This window comes from Elgaria multicarinata, chromosome 17, assembly GCF_023053635.1.
Source record: "Elgaria multicarinata webbii isolate HBS135686 ecotype San Diego chromosome 17, rElgMul1.1.pri, whole genome shotgun sequence".
Taxonomy (NCBI): Eukaryota; Metazoa; Chordata; class Lepidosauria; order Squamata; family Anguidae; genus Elgaria; species Elgaria multicarinata.
In genome coordinates, this window is record NC_086187.1 from 15,755,301 (window position 1) to 15,778,585 (window position 23,285).

The 23,285-nt window shown below is 46.6% G+C and overlaps 2 protein-coding genes across 5 annotated transcripts in view; one reads left to right on the plus strand and one right to left on the minus strand.

Moving 5' to 3' along the window:
• NUBP2 (NUBP iron-sulfur cluster assembly factor 2, cytosolic) overlaps window positions 1-6,460 on the minus strand; it is a 109,093-nt gene extending 102,633 nt beyond the window's left edge. For both annotated transcript variants that reach the window (XR_010026233.1, XM_063143019.1), the window contains exon 1: window positions 6,397-6,460. Coding sequence is in view for 1 of the 2 variants with exons in the window: in XM_063143019.1 (XP_062999089.1) it covers window positions 6,397-6,415 (19 nt within the window). In the remaining variant the exon portion in view is untranslated. The remainder of the gene's footprint in view (window positions 1-6,396) is intronic.
• SPSB3 (splA/ryanodine receptor domain and SOCS box containing 3) lies at window positions 104-23,130 on the plus strand. 3 transcript variants are annotated; one of them, XM_063143015.1, is made up of 7 exons: window positions 104-282; window positions 11,173-11,321; window positions 13,250-13,427; window positions 18,270-18,457; window positions 19,086-19,188; window positions 20,391-20,516; window positions 22,144-23,130. In XM_063143015.1, the coding sequence occupies exons 1-7, from the start codon at window positions 159-161 to the stop codon at window positions 22,479-22,481; spliced, it is 1,206 nt and encodes a 401-aa protein (XP_062999085.1). In that variant the 5' UTR covers window positions 104-158; the 3' UTR covers window positions 22,482-23,130. The 3 variants fall into 3 exon arrangements, with proteins under 3 accessions (XP_062999085.1, XP_062999086.1, XP_062999087.1); XM_063143016.1 differs by lacking the exon at window positions 104-282 and adding an exon at window positions 7,083-7,426; XM_063143017.1 differs by lacking the exon at window positions 104-282 and adding an exon at window positions 9,713-9,733.
• Window positions 23,131-23,285: the final 155 nt, after the last annotated feature.

Genomic DNA, 23,285 nt, shown 5'->3' on the forward strand with positions numbered 1-23,285 from the left:
AATAACTATCGGCATAACTTGAGTCACCCAGGAATTTCCTGCAGCTTTTACACAGCCAGGTGGAGGCAACGTCTTAACAGACTCCTCAGCTGCATCGGAAGCAGAGGAGACACCATCTCCTCAGCAGAGACTATTGAACGCTAAAAGGATATTGAGTGATGGATGTTGGGGAACAGGACGCTACTGGGGAACAAAACAAGTTGACTGGGAGAAGCCAGAAAGCTCTACTGGACATGGAACCACCCATGACCTTAGCAGAAGTCATCAGGAAGTCCACGAAAGGTAACACCGGGGTGACCTTTTCTCCTTTCTACTGGTTCAGACCAAAGATTTCTGGAGAGTGGCTTCAGCATAACTACAGATTGGTTCTCTCTTTGATGGTCGGCATCCAGAGAGAGAATTTCAATTTGTTCTTTTATTGGGAATGGTCAGGAATGGTCAACTTGTGGCCGTGGTCAGCTGCAATTTCCCTAACCAGCATGCCCAATGATGGTGGGTAGCAGTCCAACGAAATCCGGAGGGTCAGATGTCGCCCACCCCAGGTGGAAAGACAAGGGGGAAACAGAACTGGGCCAAATGCTCGTGACGAATATCTAAGGCCGCTTAGTATGTTCGTGGTAGTAAAAGGACAACCACCAATGTGGCATCCATCTACCATATTTGATTCTATTTCCTTCAAGGAGCTATGGGTGGCATACATATTATTTCATTCCCCCCCCCCCCCGCATTTCTATATCAAAAGCGCTCTGCGTGATTTATAAAGATTAAAACCCTAAAAATACATTGGAGCTCGCGCTTTGGAAAAGCCTCCCCCGTGTAGTTCAGGAAACAGAACATATAGCTTCTTTCAAAAAGCTTCCCGAAATCACACTTGTTCACCTAGGCTTCTCCCGGCTTGTAATTAAGTAATTATGCTGCTCCATCTTACAGCTCCTTGTATTGCTTTCATTATAATTGGAATTGTTTTCAATGATGTGTTTTTAATATTGTATTTTAATTGTGATGTTAATATTTATATGTAAACCGCTTAGGGATTTTATTATGTTTAGTGGTATATAAATATCGCAAATAAAATTTAAAAATGTACTCTGTGTATTAGGGCTGTGCTCCGCTCCGATTCGGATCGCAAATCTGGAGCGGAGCGATCCGATCCGCCTCCGCCAAAGGCGGATCCGAATCGGGTCGAGGGAGCTGTGGATCGAGGTGAAGCGGTTCGCCTCCACCCGGAGCTCTGAACGCAGGTAAGTGGGGGGGAGGGGGGGCTCACCTGGCGCCACTGCCGCCCATGCGGCAACAGTGGCGGAGCCAGGTAAGGGGCTGGGGGGGCTTATTTTGTCCCCCCTTCCCCACTTACCTGCCTTCACTGCCCACCGCGGAGGCAAGTAAGTAGGGAAGGGGGGGGGCAAAATCTCACTCCACCCCTCTGGATCTCGCTCCGCAGAGTAGGGGAGGGTTGGATCGACTCAAAGTGGTTCGGGCCCGATCCAAAAGTTCCGGATCGGGCCACGAAGCGGTTCGGGTGTATCCGTGCACAACCCTACTATATATCAACAGTAAACCTCAGGTCCCATTAAAACCCTTATCACATGCTGTCAAATCCCTGAGATTAGAGGAAAGCCTTAACCTGACATGGAAAAGATAACAATGTTGGCAGCAGGCAGGCCGCACGGGGAGTGTTTGATAATCATGGGGCCACCATCGAAAAGGCCTTCCCCCTTGTTACCATCTGATGTACCTCCCTCGCAGGAGGGTCTCAGATGAAGAGTATATGAGTTCTCCCTTCCCCTCATAGCGGAGTTGGGAGCGACAGGCAGAAGGCCGCCCTGTGGCTCAGTGGATATTTGAACCTGGGTCTCCCCGGTTGAAATCCCAACACTCTAACCACTACCCCACACTGATTTTGCCCGACAAAGTGGTGATAAAAGTGTGCATACTTAATTTAGCAAAACCCCATTAATTTAGGCTGTGGATTGCAGTGGCAGGGACAAGGAGAGGAACGAAAACAGATGGTATATAAAGCTTTTAAATCATAGATTTTATGTAAGCATTTGCGAGCCTTGATTATGACTGTATGCTAACCAACTGTTCATGAAAGAGAATCTTTGGCAATTAAGGCTTTCCTTACAGGGCTGTTTATACGAATTACCGACATAACACTAATAAATAAAAACATATTATATGCATACATTAAAGCATAACATTAGGAGATCAGAAATGTAAAAATGAATTAATTTTGGCTCACCACAGCAAGGATTACACATTTTTATATGTCAGCTCTCAACTTTATGCCTTAGCAATATAATACGCCTTCATATATACATTGCAATAATTCACCTTTTGAAGCAGCTCAGTATTTTTATTCCGCTGTTGCTGATACAAAGGCTGAGAGATAACAGGTTGCCTTAGGCCACCTAGAGAGTTAATGGCCAGGAAGTTTGGACTTGCTGGTTCATCCTTCATTCGCTAAGGGTGCAATCCTGCATTATACTTTCCTGCCAGTAAGTCCCACTGAACACAGGAGAACTTACTTCTGAGTAAATATGCATAGGATTGCACTGTTAGCCAACATGAAATGAGTTATCAGTGTGCAATAGCGTAACCATACGATATGGAATCCTGTCTCTATCAGCCTGCCCAAAGCTGGTGCTCTCCAGATGTGTTGGGACTACAACTCCCAGGATCCCTCAGCAAGTAATTAAAAAAAACCCCTCAAAGCTTTATTTGTAAATTAACTTGATTTTAAGAAATGACAAACCAATAGCACCATAGAATCATAAAGTAGTAGAGTGCACCCCACACAGACTGAACAGAGTTAACATATTAATGTTAAGATGCCTGAAAAACTGGGCACAGAAGTATATATGATGCTCACAGATAGTTGCCTGAAACTTTTTTTAATTACAATTTGGAGTCGAGGTTTGACCGATAGTGGCCCACTGGAATGGAGATGCACTGGTATTGGTTCCTTATGTTACAGGGAGAGTAAATCCTTTGGCCTCCAGATGGAGTCTGGGGGACCATAGGATACTTTGAATTCCTGGATCCAGGCAACCTTGGAGAACAGGGAAAGGGAGCAGTCCTGTGGGCGTGGAGGGGACCGAGGACGCGGGGATATCAGCTATCCTCAGCCCTCTCCAGCCTCCTTCTCTGCAGAACCCTAGCTAGACAGGCAAAAATGCAGAACGGGAGAAATGCAGAGCCGTTCCGCATAGGATGCCTGTCTGCATCTGAGCTTGGAGGCCGACGGGCATCTGGATAGGTTTGCAGCCTAATTCAGTTTTATGAAACAAAGCATTTCTGAAAATGGAAGATTTGGTGCGGAATATAGCAGTGGAACATTTTCCATTTCAGAGCATTTCCCAACCCACATCACTCTGCTGGACATCTCTGCATTCTTGTATGTAGATAATAGAGTCTCCTTTTCACAAAACACAAGTGAGTTATGCTGCTATAGCCACGTGTTAACTAGAAAACACCCAGGTGATTTTAAAAATCAGAACGTTAGAAGAGCTGTCTAGTCCAACACTCTGTTCACACAGTGGTTGACCAGCTGTTGATCAGCGAACCACAACTGGTGCATATAGGTTTACTGCCTCTGATACTGGAGGTTTCATTTAGCTATCGGGACTTGTAGCCATTGATAGCAACTCCTCCAGGAATTTATCCAATCCACTTTTAAAGCCATCCAAACTGGTGGCCATAATTACATCTTGTGGTAGTGAGTTCCATAGTAATGCACTGTGTGAAGCAGTCCTTCCTTTTATCTCTCCTCAATCTCCCAACAGTCAGCTTCATAACAGGAGAGAGAAAAATGTCTCCTTAGCCACATTCTCCACACCAAGCATAAAAACACACACAAGCGACCTGACTCACCACATGACTGAATGCATTTGCTGCCAATCACCCATAGACAATTGAGATCATGGCAAATTAAGAGCCAGGTGGTTGGTTACAACCACATGCTCAAACCCATACATAGGCTGCAAGAAAGGCAAATGCTATTTTGGGCTGCATTAACAGAAGTATAGCCTCCAAATTGCGTGAGGTACTAGTTCCACTTTATTTGGCCCTGGTTAGGCCTCATCTAGAGTATTGTGTCCAGTTCTGGGCACCACAATTCAAGAAGGATGCAGACAAGCTGGAGGGGGTTCAGAAGAGGGCAATGAGGATGATTAGGGGCCTGGAAACAAAGCCCTATAAGGAGAGGCTGAAAGAATTGGGCATGTTTAGCCTGGAGAAGAAAAGATGGAAGGGAGACATGATAGCACTCTTCAAATTCTTAAAAGGTTGTCAAACAGAGGAGGAGGGCGAGGATCTCTTTTCGATCCTCCCAGAGTGCAGGACACGGAATAATGGGCTCAAGTTACAGGAAGCCAGATTCTGCCTGGACATCAGGAAAATCTTCCTGACTGTTAGAGTAGTATGACAATGGAACTAGTTACTTAGGGAGGTTGTGGGCTCTCCCACACTAGAGTCATTCAAGAGGCAGCTGAACAACCATCTGTCAGGGATCTTTAGGGTGGATTCCTGCATTGAGCAGGGGGTTGGACTCGATGGCCTTATAGGCCCCTTCCAACTCTACCATTCTATGGTTCTATGATTCTACAGGCCAACCTGAGTATCCTGGTTGAATAAGCTACATGATAAAGGAGATGGGTGCACATTGCTTGAGGAAAGGTGTGATCCATATAATTATGCTAAAAGACGCCCACCTTGAGAAATAAGCTTCCCGGCTGAGGTATGTTAGGCCTCAATGCTGGTGTGTTTTAGGTGTTTATTGAAAATGTATCTGTTTGTTTTGGCTTTATCCCAGCCATCTTTGTGCCAACTTCATGATAGTACTGTGTGGGTTTTGAGTTTTTTCCTGCTGGATTAATTTCAGATGAGAAGCAGTATGTAAATATTGCTAAAAAAATAATACATAGGTCTGCAAGATGTCTGGAAGTGGGAGAGAAATGGGAGACTAGGCAAAGACCGATTCTAGTAATGTAGTCTAAACCAGTAGGAGGATGAATGTGTAACTTATATACTTTAATTCAAGTATCAGAGGCATTAAGCCTATCTACACCAGTTGCTGGGGAAAATGACTGGGAAGCTTCTCACCTATCAGCTTCTAGGGTTGCCACATTTTCCTCTTGAGAGTCCGCTTGTGCCTTTAAAAGCTACTTGCAGAGAACCAATGTGGTACTGTGGCTACACTGGTAGACTGAGACCAGACAAAACTGGCTTCAAATCCTCACTCAGCCATGAGGACGAAATCACCATCTCTCTCAGCTTAGCCTACCTCAGGAGGTAGTTGTGAGGATAAGATGGGGATTGGAAAGAGCATATACCATCCACAACCTAATTCCAAGGAAGTCAAGCATGGTGCAGTGGTTAGATTGTTGAGCTGGAGCTCGGGAGATCCAGGTTTTAGCCCCCACTCAGCCATAAACTCACTAGGTGACTTTGGGCCAGTTACTGACTCTTGGCATAACCTACCTCACAGGGTTGTTGTGAGGATAAAATGGAGAGGAGGATCATGTGAGCCATCTTGGGTTTCTTGCAAGAGGAAAAGAAACTCAGCAGGATATAAACGTAACAAATAAATTAATAAAAAGCTCCTTAGAAGCCCAGGGCCCTGGTAAGAGCCATCTATCCCTCCACTGGCTGGCAGGTGAGTGAGGAACATAAGAACATCGGCAGACCCATGCAGGATCAGACCAAAGGTCCAGCTAGTCCAGCACTCTGTTCACACGGTGGCCAGACAGCTGATGACTGGAAAACCATAAGCAGGACACGGTGCAACAGCACCCTCCCACCCAAGTTCCCCAGCAACTGGTGCACACAGGATTACTGCCTTTGATACTGGAGGTATCATGTAGCTATCAGGACTAGTAACCATTGATAGCCTTCTCCTCCCGAAATTTAACCAACCCCCTTTTAAATCCATCCAAATTAGTGGCCATCACTACATCTTGTGGTAGAGAGTTCCATAGTTTAACCACCAGTGGTATGTTTCTCTCGCCGCCACGCCACTAAGATAACCCCTGAAGAAATGCAGTTCTGGACAGAAAAAAGGTGAAGACTAGGAGGGGTAATGGCCATATCAGGGCCAAATTCAACAGGTAAACATTTTCCAAGCATGAAAATACGTTCATATGGGGAAAAGTTCACCCATTGAACAACTGCTGCCTGGAAAAAAAAATTCACCTGTTGAACTTCTGCCCGGGAAAACACACACACTTCACCTGTTGAACTTCTGCCCGGAAAAAAAAGCCTTCACCTGTTGAACTTCTGCCCGGAAAAAAAAAGCCTTCACCTGTTGAACTTCTTCCCGTGGCTCACCTATACCAGGTACCAGCCCACGTGGCGCCCCATCCATCTCTATATCTGTGCAATCTATTTGTCACTCACCCTCCGCCGACTTCTCCATGTTGCCTTAATGCGTGCCCACTTCCGCCTTCCTTTGAACCTTCCCCCCAGTGAGTGACAAGACCCTTCACTAATAAGCAGGTAAGTGGCGGACAACTTGCCCCACCTTCCGGCCCAGACGTGAGAGAGAGTGACAAAAATCCTACCGAATGAAAAGCGAAGGAACTGGAGAGGGGGCGTCGTTCTGCCCGCCTCTCGGGGCGTCCGCAAGTGAGTGGCCAAAAATATCGACCAATGAGAAGGCACCTCGGGGCGCTTTGCCCGCCTTTCGCCCTACGAGGTAGCGGAATTCTTTCCCCGCCCTTCCCTTTCAACCAATCATCTCTCGGGGAACGCCTTCGTTGGGACGGCTTATTCTATTCATTTTACGGTGGAGGAGGAGGTGCTGCGAGCCACGTGATCTCGCGCGAAGACCCTCCTCCTTCACGGGACTAGACTCATCCCGTAAACCAATGGGGCTTAAGTTGGGGTGGTGACGTCACCGCGCCTGCTTGACTGCGCCGTGGAGGAGGGGGTGAAAAGGAGCGCGAGTCTCGTGATCGGAAATGCCCAATCAGAGAAGAGGGAGATGGCGGCCCCGTCTCTCCTTCGTTGTGGGGGCGGAGCAAGGCGTAGGAGTGACGCAGGTAGGAAGCCGGAGGTGGGAGGGGTGACGGGAGCGGGGCTGCCAATGGGCGCGGCCGAGGCGAGTGCGCGGATTGTATATACGTCGCCTGTGGGAAGGCGGGAGGCTGGTTAGGAAGCGGCGCTCACCGGTGCGGAAGGAGGCGGGCCGGGAAGAGCGTCTCTGTGGCCCTGGCGGGGCGTGAGCGGTGGTGAGGGGCAACGGACGGGACGTCGTGCCAGGTATAGCCAGCCTGCGGCCTACAGCCCGGCTGGGAAGCAGCTCACGTGACCCGCTTAGTGGACCGTTGGCCATTTCCCGGTGCCTGCTGGGAAGTCTCGCGAAGGGTTCTGGGTAAGCTGGGCATCGGCCTGGTTCTCCTCTGAGGCGGTTCTTGACCGAGATAGAGTGAGTGCTGTGCTCGTCCTACATCAAGGTGGGGTGGGGGGTGGCCTTTTGTGCTGTGGCCCCCTTAGCTACTGTTCGTAAGAGCCATGGGGAGGGGGAACGATTTGGCTACATTTGGGGGTGGGTTGGAACATAGGTCGGCCTCCCCCATCTCTCCCCATCCCTCCTGTTCGCTTGTATTAGGAGGGTACAGGAGGCATGATTTGCCTAAAGATCCAGGGATGAGGAGCTTTTGGGGGCCCCTTCCATAGTTTAGGGTGCATTGCACCCTAAACTATGGAAGGAGGCCCTTATTAAAGCCCTGCAGCATGGCTGGCTGGAGAACGCTGGTAATTGTAGGACTTTTTCTGCCTGAGCACGTGTAGGATTGTTCCCTTAAGTACTCAGGCTCACTTAAAGCCCAGTACTATGGGATGATCTCCCTCCCAATCTTGCAGGCCTTTTGTTCTTATGTCCCTTTTTCTGTTTAGCTGGTCCTTCCCGGCTACTGTTTTCCCTGGATCACTGTCTTTATTATTTGTACTCTACTCGTCTATCTGTACGGTGCTCAAGAGTAGCTTTGTAAAAAGAAAAGGACCCCAGAAGCCAAACATTTTAAAAACACAGCTTTAAAAAGCAGCAATCTAAAATATCTGTCTCACACACACACCAATGTGTTTGCTTTTGTATGGAGCCTTAATCTGCATTTGCTGATTTCTGTAAGCCTCTTTGGGGAAGGTGCGCAGAACTATATTAAATGAAAGACATAAAAAGTCAAATTAGTTGACTAATAAGCTGAGCTAAATCAGTTCTACATTTAATGGACCTCTCATCTAAGGGCAGTACTGGAGAGTGTATGTAGGTTGGCCTCTCCCAATTCTAGCATTCTATATTGAGGCAGCATAGCACAGTTCTGTATAGTATTGGGTTGAGATTTGAGAGACCTGTTCTAAATCTCTGCTTAGTTGTGGCTCCCTGGATGGTTTTGGTGTGATCTTCCTCCTTTTTCTGCCAATATATAGAGAAGATATTCATTTAATTGCTGATGAGAGTACACTTTGCAGACAGTGTTAAATTCCAAATGAGTATGTGTTTTATCAGTAGGTAGGTGATGTAAAGTCACTACTGAAGTGATTTGAAGATGAAGTTGGCATCTTCAAGAAGTGGCAGGTTGTCATTACATACTATGTGGCCCCTGATCACCAAAGACTCCCCTTTTTTGTTTCTTAAGTGGTGGTAAAGTTTTAAGGGGATTTCCCCCCTCCCTGCTCTGAGAGAAAAAAGCTGGCCATGGATAATGAATCTATTATTGATTTCTTCTTAGTTCTGTGGTCACATTACATGATACTGAGCCTTGTTGGTGCTTTAGCTGAGAGCCAGAGCATTTCCTTTAGCTATTTGAGACTCTACCTACCAGTCACTGTGGCTACAGATGTCTTCAGTTCCCCCTTTCAACCCTGGTGTTTTCCAGCTGGTGTTTATTGTAAATCTATAGAGAATATATGAAACTGTCATTGCTCTTGAAGCAGAGCGTCCTACTTATATTGGCGACGCACCATTCCCTTTCCCCAGAGACTGCGCACTGGAGCTCTTTCCTTATAGCATTGTTGTTCACTTTTATTGCAGGATGAGCTGTATAACAATCTTATTTTCTTTGAACTAGTTAAAGCATATTATGTCTCTGCCATAGAGAATTTGCTTCGGTGCGTTGTTGATCGCCCACTATGTCTTTCTGTGTTTAGCCTGTTTTCCATTCATGCTCCTCTTAATCCCATGTTGACTTTGTTACAGCTTATCCTTAACCCTCCCCCCCCCCCCCCACCACCATGAAGTTCACTTGGCAGTAATCTCAGGCAGCTCAGTGACCAAGCTGCCTGGGGGGGTTTATTTGATTATTGAGCCGAGTAGCCTTAATCACATTATGCCCATCCTGGTGTTCTTTACATGATGCCTTTGTTGGCCAGTGCTGAAGCCCAGACAACTAGATACTACAGGTTTGCATGATTGTCACGGCTTGTCATGGCTTATTTAAGCCATGGTGAGTTGTGGCGCCCAAGAGCGCCATCTTGAAATTCAAGCCACAATTGTGTCGTCTGAAACCGCCGGCGTAAGTTGTGCAAGGGTTAATTAACCCTCGCAGAACCTGTTGCCTGTTTTGGGGTTTGTACAGCACAACATGCTGCAATTGCGGCTTGAATATTCAAAACGGCCCTGCCTGCAAGCAGCCGAAATGAATGCCTCAGCTTGGGCACCCATTCAGGACCTCATCCCGCCAAGCCATTGCAAGCCATTTGAGTTAGAAGAGATCTACTGACTACATTAAAACAGGTAAGTGACAGAGACAGCCTTGCAGATATAGCCATAAAATTTACTAGCCAAGAGTTAGTCTTTTACCTGCCACTCACATTATTGCTCGTATGGCCTGAAAGCAAAATGAGAGAGAACAGGGGTTCAGAAAACTTGTCAAACAGCTGTGAAACTAGGATAGTATAGCTCTTAAATAGATGGACTAGACTTAGGAGGATGCTATAAAAGCAATATGAAGTAGGGTTAGGCTTTATCTATCCCTTACTGTCTACTCTGAAATACCATTGTTTTCAATGGACTTATTCCTAGGTAAATGTGTGTTGGGGTGCAGTTTCCTGCATATTTAGGGAGAAACCCCCCCTTACAACTTCCAACATTCCTCAGCCAGCCTGGTTGAACAATGCTGGGAGTTGTACGACTTTTTTCTGTCTGAAGGGAATGCACACTTAGTTGCTTTATTATTCATAGCCTTAGTTGCTTTATATAAATCGTTACATGCTGCCCTATATTGGGGTATTGTATACCAATAAACCATTTACAGAGCAGTCTGATACATGTTTACTCGGAAATAAATCTCATAGTGTTCAATGGGGTTTATTCCTAGGTAACTGGGTATAGGATTGCAGTCTTCATTTCAATTACAGAACTGAGTCAGTGGTTTTCCTTACTAGTTCAAGCCTTTCTCATTGGGGAGTAAGAGACTGAAGTAGCTTTTTCAAAGACTGAACTCAACAAAAACATGGCTATTGTGATGGGTAAGTGGGTTGTTCTGGCTGATTGCAGAGTGGGTGTCCAATAGCTGTTGTCTTCTGCCTTCTGTGCCCTCTTTGTAGGTTCTCTGGCAGTTTGCTCTAAGAGGGTCTGTCATGTATGCCATTATGAGAAATAATTCCAATGGAGAACAACGTCCTGGAATTAGTTCGGAAACATCACATGTTACCCTGGGAAAACTCTGCGACCATCACAGTGCTCCAAATACCTCTTTCTGTTTCAAATTTTATTCTTCTTGGTCCAGTGTTATTGATCGTTACTACATTTTCCTCGCCTTCTTCCAAAGAACTCCGAGGTGGTACTTCTGCCTCTTGTGCTCGTAACAGTCCTGTGATGGAATTCAGTCTGCAAGACAGTGGCTGGCCCAGGATCTCCCACTAAGCTTTATGGATTGAGAGAGGATTTGACCATATGTCTTGCCACAGAGACCCCTTCACATCTAGCCTATTTTCCTTCCCCATTCCTTTTGTCTCCTCCTCATTAGATTATAAGCCTACAGGCAAGGGCCTTTACAGTGCTTAGTTCATGTTATGTCTTATAAATAATACATGATGGCTCTCTGAAGGAAGGATTTTATTCCTCTTGTTACCATTAATGGTGGGGTGGGGAGGGAAGGCTGACTGATTTAATTTTTTTTTAAGCAGACGCACTTGTTACTGCCCTGACTCACGTGTTGCTTTGCCTTCCAGATTACCTCTCCAAAGACGCCATGGCACAGCGTATGCGCAACAGCAGAGCCTGGCACTATGTCCTCAGTGGGGTCCGCCGTGACACAGACTCGCGGGCGGTAGTTTTGGCCTCGGGTCCCCATGGCTGGTCATACGACTCTGATGGGCAGGTAGGACAGTGCACAGCTGTATCATCTGCAAAAGCTTCATCTAGATGTGACTGCTTGTCTTGGTGGGGAAATAAACAGCTGGCATATAATCTTCTAGGATCTTTGACCAGGAGGGCTATCGGCTTACCCAGAGGGCTAAACTCTCACGAGAGCTGAGTGCATTGACCTCGTGGGTTATTCTGTTTTACGTATCCTCACCTGGGTGCAGGGAGTGAGAGAATTAACTTGGGAACTGAATTCAAGTTGCAAGTGAACATAATGGGTGTCTGTTTTATATTAGGTGAATGAAGTCTGTTCACGCCCACCCTTTCATGTAGGCATTTATTCAGTTCTCAAATTTTCCTACGGCCCCCTTGAGAGAGCTGAAAATGACTGAGGCCCACCAATCACAAAATGGTAGTGCCGGCCTGGAGGAACGTAGGTCTGCAAAATCAGACCAAGGGTCCATCTGGTCTAGCATTCTGCTCACACAGCTGCCCATGGGCAATCTACAAACAGGCTGGAGGTGAAGTTTGGCATTATGAAGTCGCTGTAACAGATGTAGTTTTGTATTGTCACATAACTCGCCTGTGGGAATTGTGAAATTCTTTGCCACCACTCTTTCCTTGTAATGGGGAGATTCATTGTTCAGCTTTCCTCCAGTGAAGTGCAGTCATTGGCTCGGGGGTATTGTTATTCATCCTTCCCATATTGAGCAGAATTTGCTGATCTAGAGGCTCTAAGTAGAAAAGGTGTTGGGGGGAAAAGGGAGAAGCAAATTCTCAGGAAGCTGAACTTCTTATTTGTAGGTTAAAGAGGCTGGTGCGTTTCGGCCTGTATCTTTCCAAGGCCACTTTCAGGGGGTTGTAGGGAGGTGTCTGCAAAAATCTTCTTATCAACAGAATGTCTTTCTCAGATTGTTAATAGCCTGCTACACTTAAATTCACTTCCTCCCTCCTACAACAGCTTCCCTTTCTCATCTCAGTCCTCTTTAGTGTCAGTTTTTAAAAAAACGTTACTATTATTATTACCAAATATTAGCCTTGCTCTTTAATCAACTCCTGCTGACGCAGGTGCCTCTGCAGTGCTTCTGGTGCTGCCATCCATGACACAGGGTGGTCAAGCAAAGACACACCGGGCAGCCTGAAGCTCTGAGACACACCCGAAAGTGGACTGGGACCCTGGCCTGTGGTTTGAGAAATGTTGAGTTAGAGGAACCCATCAACTCAGTTTTGTAACTGAAATAAATTAAGCAGTTTATTAAGGCACATAGTGCAAAGACAATGGATAAGGAAAAATAAAACTGCTGAAGCGTCAATAGAGATAACAGAGGTCCGGTCCTACTTCATATTAGGTTGCAGCGTCTTTCTATACTCCTCTTTCTACTTAAATTATTCTAACTTTTTAAAGTTTCACAGGGGTTTATAGGTACCAGTGGCTGCCACTATCGTTTGGTTCTTTCTCCTTTGTCAGTTCCCCAGAAACAAAACTTTGTTGGGAATAGGGAGGGAAAGATGAGTAGAAAGCCCACGCTACTAATATAGATAAATATCACATCTCGGTATTTTCCCCAGCTTTGTTATGGCTCCTTTGTATCCTATGTTGCCAAACAGTGCCTCTGTAATCACCCTGATCAGCCAAGGTCTCGCATATGTAGCTTCTCTGTACAACACAGAGCCACACTTTCCTGTTGCAGGCACCTTTCATAACTAATCCTGGGGTTTGCTGAACCCAGTAATCCCTTGGGTCTTGCAGGATGAGGTTGATATAATTCAAAGTGGGCAGTATTGGCTTCAGGAGGTGTGCGTAAAAGTTAAAAAAGCATGTAGACTTCAAAATAACACCTTTTTTGAGTAGAGAAATCCTTAAGAATGGAAAACCTGTGTGGTTGTTGTGCATTGCTTACAGAGAGCTTGCGCTAACAGTTTACTTTCTCTTACCTCCTGCAGCACAGTGACACTGATTCAGAACCAGAATTTCCTTCTCTGTTGCCTTCCATACCCACAGCAATCCCGGTGACGGGAGAGTCCTACTGCAACTGTGAGAATCAGAATGAAACTCCATACTGGTCTAGCCTCCATGCCGTCCACCGGATCAAAGACTGCCAATGTGGAGAGGAAGATGAATGTAAGGAAGCGTCTCAAATTCCTGATGTCGTGTGTGTGTGTGTGTGTGTGTGTGTGTGTGTGTGTGTGTTTAATCACATGAGCTGTGGCTGTCTGGACATCTGTTTGGAAGGTGACATAGAGGCTGGATGAATCATGGAGAAGGTCCTGTTTTCTGCCCAGGAAGCCCACTCTAGTTTGGCAGTTCAGCTTGAAAGAACGTTCATGCACTTTGTAATTGAAAGGCAGAGGGGTTGAATGTGTCATTAGCGGCATCTCACCTCTGGAGACCTGGAGTCAAATCCAGATTATCTGACAAGTGAAATTGAACTTCCTCGTTTTGGTCATCCCCCATTGACTCTGATCTTGGCTGTGGGGCAAAGAGTTGTCAGTGAGGTCATTAGGTGAGGCCAGCTGAGGTGGATGGAGCAAGGTAGATTCTCGGCAAATAGGATTTCTGATGAGCTGGACTGCTGCTCTCTTAGCAGTCATTTTCGGAAGTTCAGATGACATAAATGGGAGTGTGTTTAAAATGGCACTTAAAATGTACTTCTTAATAAAAAAAATGACAAATTTTAAAAATTTTGGGACATAGAACATAGGAAACTGTCTTATTCAGGTTCAGATTTTCTTGTCTTTCCATCTAGCCCAGGGTTGTCTACTCTGTTACGAAGCACCCCCAAATTCTGCTGTTTTCTGGAGAAGGAGCCTATATCTGGAAGGGAACCAGGGTTTTTTTTGGTCTTGGAGAAGGGCAGAAAAGCAGGTTCCACTAGGGTACTGAGGCCTTGTATGTCCCAAGTGAAGCTGCAGATTTCTTGCAAACGACTTTCTGGTCAGCCAGGGAGCTCTGATTGTCTTAATTCCTAACACTTCCAAATTTCAGATCTTGCCTCAGGGTGACAACCATAGAAGCCCACACCATGAGACATTTTACCCTGATTTCTAACCTCATTGTTTAAGCCAAATGGAAGGAACAATTAAGAATTCAGTGTCTTTTTAAAGCTGTGATACCTGCAAGCCCAATTTTGTGTAAGCAGACATACCTACATGATTCTTCTGTCACCTTTGTTTAAGACAATCACTAAAATCCCCCTGGCTATTTTGTAATGCCCAGAGACGTTTATACAAAAAAATTCAACCCCCCACCCCCGTGCCATCATGAAGGAAAAAGGAAGCCATTGTCTTGTTTTTTTCCTTAATGTCTGACACCTAAAAATCCATCTTGAGCATCCTACGAGCAATCTCTGAAGAACTTGTTTTGTTTTATTCTGTTCACTAAATCCTGAGAGGAGAGATAAAAAGAGCAACCCAAATCCATGGATTACAGAGAGAGGGACAGAGGATTCCTTTCATCCGAGAAGGACCTTTCACACTTTCTGCTCAGTAGAGCAACCCCCCCTCCTTTCTGCCTCTGCCTCTTTTCCAGAGAAGGAGCTCAGCTGAGCTTCCCATCACTTCACAAGTCAATAGATATAGAGGTAAACCTTTGCATTATCTTCTATTTTCCTTCTAAGTGGTCCATACTCCAATTCTCTTTTTTCCCCTCTCCCTTTTTCCAATATTCCACCCCAGTCCAAAGTCCAAAAACCCTTGGCTTTTGACTCTTTAGGCTTCATCCACTTTCTTTCCAAACTCCTATTTGCTCTAACCCCTCCTCCAAAGCTCTCTCACAATCCCACAAAATAGTCAGTTTCTCCCCCATTCCAATGATCCCAGACTGAAACTTCTTTCTCGGAAACCCACTTCTAACCAACGCAGCTGGTGGAGAGTAGGTGTTACATGATCTGATCACATTGCCCCCACTAACTCCGGTGGCTGCATTTTTTTGTTTTTTACAGAATGAAGTTTCTGGATGGTCTTCCAAGGCAGCCCCACACACAGTGCATTACAGTAGTCTAGTCAGGATGTCACTAGTACATGAATAACTGAGGCAAAGTCCATCTTCTCCAGATAGGGTTGCAGCTGGCATACCAGCCTAGCCTGGTGAAATGCGCTCTCTGCAGCCACCTAGGCTTCTCCAGTTAACACAGAGTCCATGAGGACTTCCAGACTACATATCTTTAAGGGCAATGCAACTCCCAACTCAAACTAGCTGTAAACTTCCATCCAGACTAGATTGTTTCCCAACCCACAATCCCTCCATCTTGTCTGGATTACGTTTCAGCTTGTTCACCCTCATCTATCCTAAAACAGCCTGTAGACACTGCTTCAAGGGTTTCAGCCTTCCTAGGATGTGTAGATGGAAGCGGGAGATAGAGCTGTGTATCATCCTCATACTGATGACACTTCAGTCCCAACCTCGGGATAACTTGCCCCAGCGGTTTCGTGTAGATTTTAATAAGCTTGGGGGGTAAGATGGAAACTTGCAGCCATGGGGTGGAACCATGAATTGTGTTTTTTTTCCATTTGCCCTTCCTCTTGCTCCGTGTTTCAGATATGCCTGCTTGTACGCTTGCCAAGGTTGTGTTTTCTTTAACCGTTGCGTGAAGATGTTGGCAGCCGTAACACGAATGGTTTGGCTCAGAGTGCCGAGATAATAACATTTGTTGCTAGGGGAGAGCCTGAGGGCACGCTAAACTCTGGGACTGAATCACGAAAGAGTTGGAAAAGGGGACTTGGAAAAGGATTGGGAGAGCTGTTTATTGAATCATGCCTGCTACTTTGGATGGTCTGCTTGACCATCCTAAATGATACTTACTGCGGAGGAAGGAACATGCAGTTGGCTGTGTGGTTTATTTCTATTTTAATATTGAGTACATTTCATGAGCGAGGTTCTATTTTTGTAAGTAAAAAAGGGGCTGAAGTGAAAGCACATCTCTCCCTTTTATGGTCTTTCCATTTGATTCAGTCATAGGACCCCACCAACCCGAATCATTGAGGGTAATTTTCATAACCTACAAGTTTTGGGAGTGCGGTCATTCAATTCGTGGCTCAGAGTGAATCAAATACATGATAGTAGTATTCCCCTAAAGGTTATTACAAGTGGCCAAAGGGGGTACAAAGAGGAGGAATGTGCTGGTGAGGGGATATGAGGCAGAAAAAGAGAGGCCTTTATAGAATCATAGAATAGTAGAGTTGGAAGGGGCCTTCAAGGCCATCGAGTCCAACCCCCTGCTCAATGCAGGAATCCACCCTAAAGCATCCCTGACAGATGCTTGTCCAGCTGCCTCTTGAATGCCTGCTTTTGCCTACTCTTCCCCCCGCCCCCCCCAGCCTATACAGCTATGTATGTGGCTACCCTATTTTTATTTGCACATTAGCTATGAGATACGCTGAGCTGACAGAATAGTTTGGCCAAAGACAACTTGTTGAGCTTCATGGTGGAGGGGAAATTTGGTCCTCCTTTTCCCACTTTTGATTTTGTTGCATGGAGGGGTGGAGCACCCAGCGGTGTGTCAAGGCTGGAGAAGAGTTGCGAACCGGGCTTAACGGTGGTGCCATGAGGCTCATAGATCTGACGCAGGTGGATAAAGTTATAGGATAGGTGATGAAGTCATTTTATCCCTGGCAGAAAGGTGGGCAGAGGGGATGGATCCCCCAAGGCTAGTGTTTCTCCAAAAGTATTTTAGGCTGCAATCGTATAACACAGTGATCTGGGAGTAAGTTCCATTTAACTCCGTGGCACTTACTTCACAGTAGATGTGCCTAGAATAGCACTGTTGGAGAATTTCAGACCAAAGTCCTCTCCAGTCCAGCATCCTGTTCCTACGGTGGCCAACCAGATGCATATGGGAAGCCCAGAAGTAGGACATGATGTAATGGCACCTTTCCATTTGCGTTCCCAGTAATAGTTATTGAGGGGCATACTTCCACTAAAACTGGTGGCAATGTATGGCCATCGTGACTAGTATTCTTTGTTCTGTCATGTTCCTCCTTCCTCGCCATTTTTCTAAGCAACAAAACCCCGATGTTGTAACGTTTCCGCATAGGGGAGTTGCTCCAGGCATTGATCTTCTCAGTTGCCCAATTTTCTGCGCCGCTTCCAGTTCTACAATATATATTTTTTGAGCTGGGGTGATCATAACTGTAGACAGTACTCCACGGTTGTTCACACCATGGGGTTTGTAAAAAGATGACGATATTGTCAGTTTCATTTTCAATTCCTTTCCCAATAAGCTTAAACTTGGAAGCGTTTGCCGGCTTGTGGTGGGGGAAAGCGGGCAGAAATCCTTGCACATAGAGAACTACCATGTTGGAGAGAAGGCTCGGCTGCCTAGATCCCTTCTTCCTTGACAGGCTAGTCTTCTACAAGAAGAGAGTTTTGAAAATTAGCTGTTGGATATTTAATAGCTCATTCTCCAGTGCAAAAAAACAAAAATGAGCCTCGTGTGGCTCAGAGTGGTAAGCAGCAGTTACTGCAGCCGAAACTCTCCCCACGGCCTGAGTTCGATCCCAGTGGAAGCTGGTTCTCAGGCAGCCGGCTCAGGTCGACTCAGCCTTCCATCCTCCCGAGGTCGGTAAAATGAGTACCCAGCTAGCTGGGGGAAAGGCAACCGCGACTGGGGAAGGCAATGGCGAACCACCCCGCTACAAAGTCTGCCAAGAAAGCGTCAGCGAAAGCAGGCGTCCCTCTAGGAGTCAGCAATGACTCCAGTGCTTGCACGAGCGGTTCCTTTCCTTTCCTTCCAGTGCAAAAGTTCTGAGTGGGTTATTAAATTGCCTAAATGAACACGCTTTCGGTACACAAGAGCATTCCGTCTTGTGAGCCTCCCGATGGCAGGCTAAAGCAGTACAGTCTGGACCCAGTCATGGTCTTCATTTGAGTCTGATCTTGAGAGCTTCTTGACAGGTGCCACTTGAGCAAGGGTGGTTGAGGTAAAGCTATGGGGGAGCATGTCTTAAAAATGTTTCCTCTCCCCAGATTTTGAGTGGGTTTGGGATGACCTGAACAAATCAACTGCGACACTGTTGACCTGTGAGAACCGCAAGGTGAATTTCCACATGGACTACAGCTGTGGCACCGCCGCCATCCGGGGGAACAAGGAGTTGGCAGAGGGACAGCACTTTTGGGAAATCAAGATGACCTCACCGGTCTATGGCACCGACATGGTACGTTGAATGATGATGCAGCGGTACTATAGCAGATGTAACAAAACAGCATGGTAGAATTAATGCCCGATGCCGAAATGTGACTTGGTTCACAAAATGGAATCACGTAGGTCAATGCAGCAAGTGAGATTGATGCCCTGGTGCTAAATGATGTCAGCCAACATGACTGCAGTGTTGCAGAAATCAAAGCACAGACCAAACCCATAAAGACTGCAGAACAAGGGGGCACCTTTTACAGTAAGAAAAGTATTACTATATAAAATGTATTTGCATGCACTTTCTAGATGCATTAACTAGCCCGAAAAGCCAAGCGATCAAATTTTACGACTTAATATATTAAAAATGTATACTGCTTGGAAGAAAGAAGTGTTAGCATTTTAGCTGTATGTTAACATTTTGTTCATGTACATGATGAGGAGTGTGTCTTGCTTTTGAAAGTAATTGGGAGCGTGAAAGAAAATGTCACACAAAGGCTTCGTTTTTAAGTCTTGCACGGGAGCAGTATTCAGTGGGTCTTTCAGATTAACAAGTATTGCATTAGTAAATGCTCAGATGATTGGCTCCATGATGGTACGTAGTCATCTTTCTGTGTGTTTGCCTTCTCCCCCACAACTTGCCGTCCACGTAGATGGTGGGAATTGGAACCACCGATGTGAATCTGGACAAGTATCGTCACACGTTTTGTAGCCTGCTGGGCAGAGATGAAGACAGCTGGGGCCTCTCGTATACAGGTAATGGCAGCAGAGAAAATCCCTGGTGTGAAGGAGGAATGTAAAGGCTTGCTTATAATTGGGGGGCGATTTGTAACTCAAATATTGAACGTTCCTTGCCCAGTGACTTGTAGCTGAGTGTATATATGTCAGGTCTCTTGAGGACAGGCCAGGGAGCTAAATGCAGCTTAACTTCAGGGTGTTCAAAGTTTATGCTGCCTCTTCATCTGTGCATCTTTACTTCATAGGTGTAAGAAAATTTGCCCAAGCACGAGGAATGTCCAAACTTGCAAGTGTTAAATTACTACCCACGTGTAATGGACTCCTGCATGTGTATAACTAATAACTATGAAAAACAAAATTACTTTGTTCTCTGTTCTATTTTTGTCAATATTACAAAACAATGACGTCCTGCTAATGTTTCGCGTCTGGGGAGTGAGAAGCGTGCCCTGCCCTTTCCACCTGTATACTCCAGAAATAGGAAGGCTGTATAGTTAGCCTGTGAAAGTATCTGTGTGCTTACTTTACATGTGTCCTTTGCAAATATTAATACAAACAAGGGCAGATCTCTGCTGTGAGGAGAAAGGGCAGAGTTGTTTGGAAAGAGCAGGAGTCCTGAGAGCCGGAGGCAGCTTTTTGTCACTGTTGTGTGGCCTTGTCCCTGAACTAGTGGGTCAAGAGGGACGTGGTCACTCACTCCCCTCTTCCACAGATAGTGGGTGGTAGGAATGTATAACTGACAAAAGAACTGGGAGGATGCTGCCTTGACAATGTGTGTCTTAAGAATCAAGGAGGATGGAAACCCAGTTTTATGAGGAACAAAGAACTTGGGTGTGTTTCACTTGGAGAAGAGAAAATGAGACATCATAGCAATATTCAAATACCTGAAGGAGTATCATGCAAAATATCGAGCAAATATGTTTTCCCTGTTGCTTCAGAGGGCAGGGCTAGAACCATTGGATGGAAATGGGAGGGAATCCGATCTGAGCTAAACATTAGGAGAAATTCTTAACGGTACAAGTTGTTTGACAGTGGAGCAGGCTGCCCTGGGAAGTTACGGGCTCTCCTTCACTGGAGCCTAGGCGGGCAGCTGCCTGTCCTGGATGCTGTAGACTAGAAGGATGATCCTTCCCATTCTGCTTCTAAAGAAAAGTAGGAAGCCACAAGTGGGTGGGATGAGTCCACAGGGTGTGTTGTAATTGTGGCTGCCCATTGCTCTCTAGGGCTCCTCCATCACAAGGGAGACAGAACCAACTTCTCGACGAGGTTTGGCCAAGGCTCCATTATTGGGGTGCACCTGGACACGTGGCATGGGACGTTGACCTTCTACAAAAACAGGAAATGCATAGGTAAGGGCAAGAAGCCGGGGTTGGGGGGGGGGGACTGCTTTAAACTGGCCAAACGTGGCACAGCTGAAAGTTCCAAGCCCCAGCTTTGAGAAGAGAGGGAATACTGGGGGGGAGAAGATGCAGCTACAGGGAGGGACCATACTGTTTGTCTTCCTCACTCTTACGAGCTCCCCATCTTCCACTGTAAGATTATGAGACACAGGTAAATGTGTTTCATAATGGGCTCAAGTTACAGGAAGCCAGATTCTGGCTGGGCATCAGGAAAAACATCCTGACTGTTAGAGCAGTATGACAATGGAACCAGTTACCTAGGGAGGCTGTGGGCTCTCCCACACTAGAGTCATACAAGAGGCAGCTGGGCAACCATCTGTCATGGATGCTTTAGGGTGGATTCCTGCATTGAGCAGGGGGTTGGACTCGACGGCCTTAGAGGCCCCTTCCAACTCTGCTATCCTATGATTATGTGAACTTTAAGGAAAGACTCTCAAAAGTAATCAACAAGCATCTTGCCCTTTTCCTGCCATTCCCTTTTACATACCGTTCATGTGAACACCGAACACGCCCAAGGCCTTTGCTGCTGAATGAGGTCCAAGCCTCCCACACATTTTGACCGTTAAAGGCTGTCTTGAAACAGATCCATGTAGCATAAACCAGAAGAGTGTATTCATGTGAACCCAGAGAAGACGCTCCGGTGCTTGCTGCCGAACGGCTTTTAGCTGCTCTGGTGTTGAACTTGTCTTTCACACCTGTATAGCTGCTTGGTACATACTACAGAACAACATAACCGGCCTCTGCCTGGGCAGTTTTTCTTGATGGTGCAAGAAAAGGAGGAGAGTCCCACACCAGCCCTTATTGGCGCTTGAGGTCTAAAGTGGAAGTTCTCCACCATAGAAATGCCAAGGGACAGAGTAGGGGTGGGTAACCTGAGGTCACTGGACTATGAATCACCCTTGGCTACACTGGGTAGTGGTGGATAGAAGTTGTTGTTGTTGTTGTTGTTGTTGTTGTTGTTGTTATTATTATTATTTGTATCCCGCCTTTTGCCCAATGCTGGGCCTCAAGGCGGCCTTACAAAGTTTAAAATATACATGGGAGGGGGAGGGAAACAAAACCATAAACAATTAAAAAATACACAACAAAATTATATGACATTAACATAGATGGAGGGCTGGATTATTCTCCAAAGGCCTGCTTGAACAAAAAAGTTTTAGCCTGCTTCCGAAAGCCCATCAAGGAGGGAGCCAGCCTAGCTTCCCCGGGAAGAGAGTTCCAGAGCAGCCACCGAGAAAGCCCTCTCCCATGTTCCCACCAGGCGTGCCTGTGAAGAAGGTGGGACTGAAAGAAGGGCCTCTCCAGAAGATCTCAAAGCACGGGCAGGCTCATAAGGGAGAATACGTTCTTTCAGATAACCTGGACCCGAACCATATAGAGCTTTATAGGTCATAACCAGCACTTTGAAGTTGCGGCCCTCCAGATGTTGGGCTACAAGTGGCCTGCCCCTGCTGCACTCCTAGCTGGTGACTGGAAGGGGTGGTGTTGGGTGGGTCGATCTGGTGGTGGTCCGTCCTCCCTTCCTGTCTAGAGCCACGTGTTAACCTCCGGCCTCCTTGTTGGCGTTCCCCCCCAGGCGTTGCCGCCACCCAGCTGCAGAACAAGCGATTCTACCCGATGGTGTGTTCGACGGCCGCCAAGAGCAGCATGAAAGTGATCCGCTCCTGTGCCACCCACACCTCCCTGCAGTACCTCTGCTGCTCCCGCCTCCGCCAGCTGCTCCCCGACTACGTCGACACGCTGGAGGCGCTTCCCCTTCCCCCAGGACTCAAGCAAATTCTGCACAACAAACTAGGCTGGGTGCTAAACATGAGCTGCGGCTCCCTCCAGCCGCCGTCTTCGACCTCCTCAGGAAGCGATTCAGACAGCTCCGACGCCGAGGCGTGCCAGCGGAAGAGATGCAGGAGGACATAACTTTTCTTTTCTTAAAAAAAGAGAAAGGAACAAAAGACAGCGCCTTGAAGGATGAGGTTTTCCCACTTGAGTCTCTATAAGGGTGGCTCAAGCCGGCATCGGTCGTGAGGACGGCATTTCTTTCGAACAACTTTTTTGGGGGTGTGCGTGTCCTCCGCTGAAGTCTGGGAACGTACAAGCTTTGCTTCCTTTGGACAAGAGCTACGTTCAGGAGGCCGCTTGCCCCTCACTCGACAGCAGCGGTTTGACAACATTTCTGGAAGAGGCGGTTTGAAACTTCGGAAGCTTTCACCAGCTGAACTGGACAGTGAGCATTTCCCCCAGGAAGCAAATGAACGGTTCCACCTTATAATTGGAAAACGCACCCTGTGTGCTGTGTTGGTTTGTAATTTTGTGATGGTGCCTCGGATATCTTGAGGCACAGGGACAGCAGTCTTCATAGAGACCAAAGGGCTCTTACATCTGTGGCTGCCCCCCAACGCATTGGCACTGACAGCTCTGGGGGAAAGGAGTATTAACTTGCGAAGTCGGTAACCGGTCTCATGTGAGCCTTGCAACTCCTTTAATTGCTTTGCATGTCTAACTGCTGCTTCTCCTGTATTGAGCTATATGAAAAGGTAATTAAAACACAAACTCGCATTGATTATGGCAGGATGAATACACGAGCCTTATTGTGATCCCGTCTTATTTGGTGGCGGCTTTGAAAGCGCCCTAGTGGGGTCACGCGGCAGGTTTGTACGAAGGCATTATTATGGAAAGGCTGCCGCAAGGTAGCGTCATCTGCTGAAAGAGAATTTTAAGAGG

What these genes read in the sequence shown, in the direction of transcription:
- SPSB3 (XM_063143015.1), top strand. Translation starts at nt 159, where the DNA reads ATGGATGTTGGGGAACAGGACGCTACTGGGGAACAAAACAAGTTGACT. An exon ending in CGGTCTATGGCACCGACATG is followed by an intron (nt 18,458 to 19,085) that starts GTACGTTGAATG and finishes CCGTCCACGTAG; the next exon opens with ATGGTGGGAATTGGAACCAC. An exon ending in CAAAAACAGGAAATGCATAG is followed by an intron (nt 20,517 to 22,143) that starts GTAAGGGCAAGA and finishes GTTCCCCCCCAG; the next exon opens with GCGTTGCCGCCACCCAGCTG.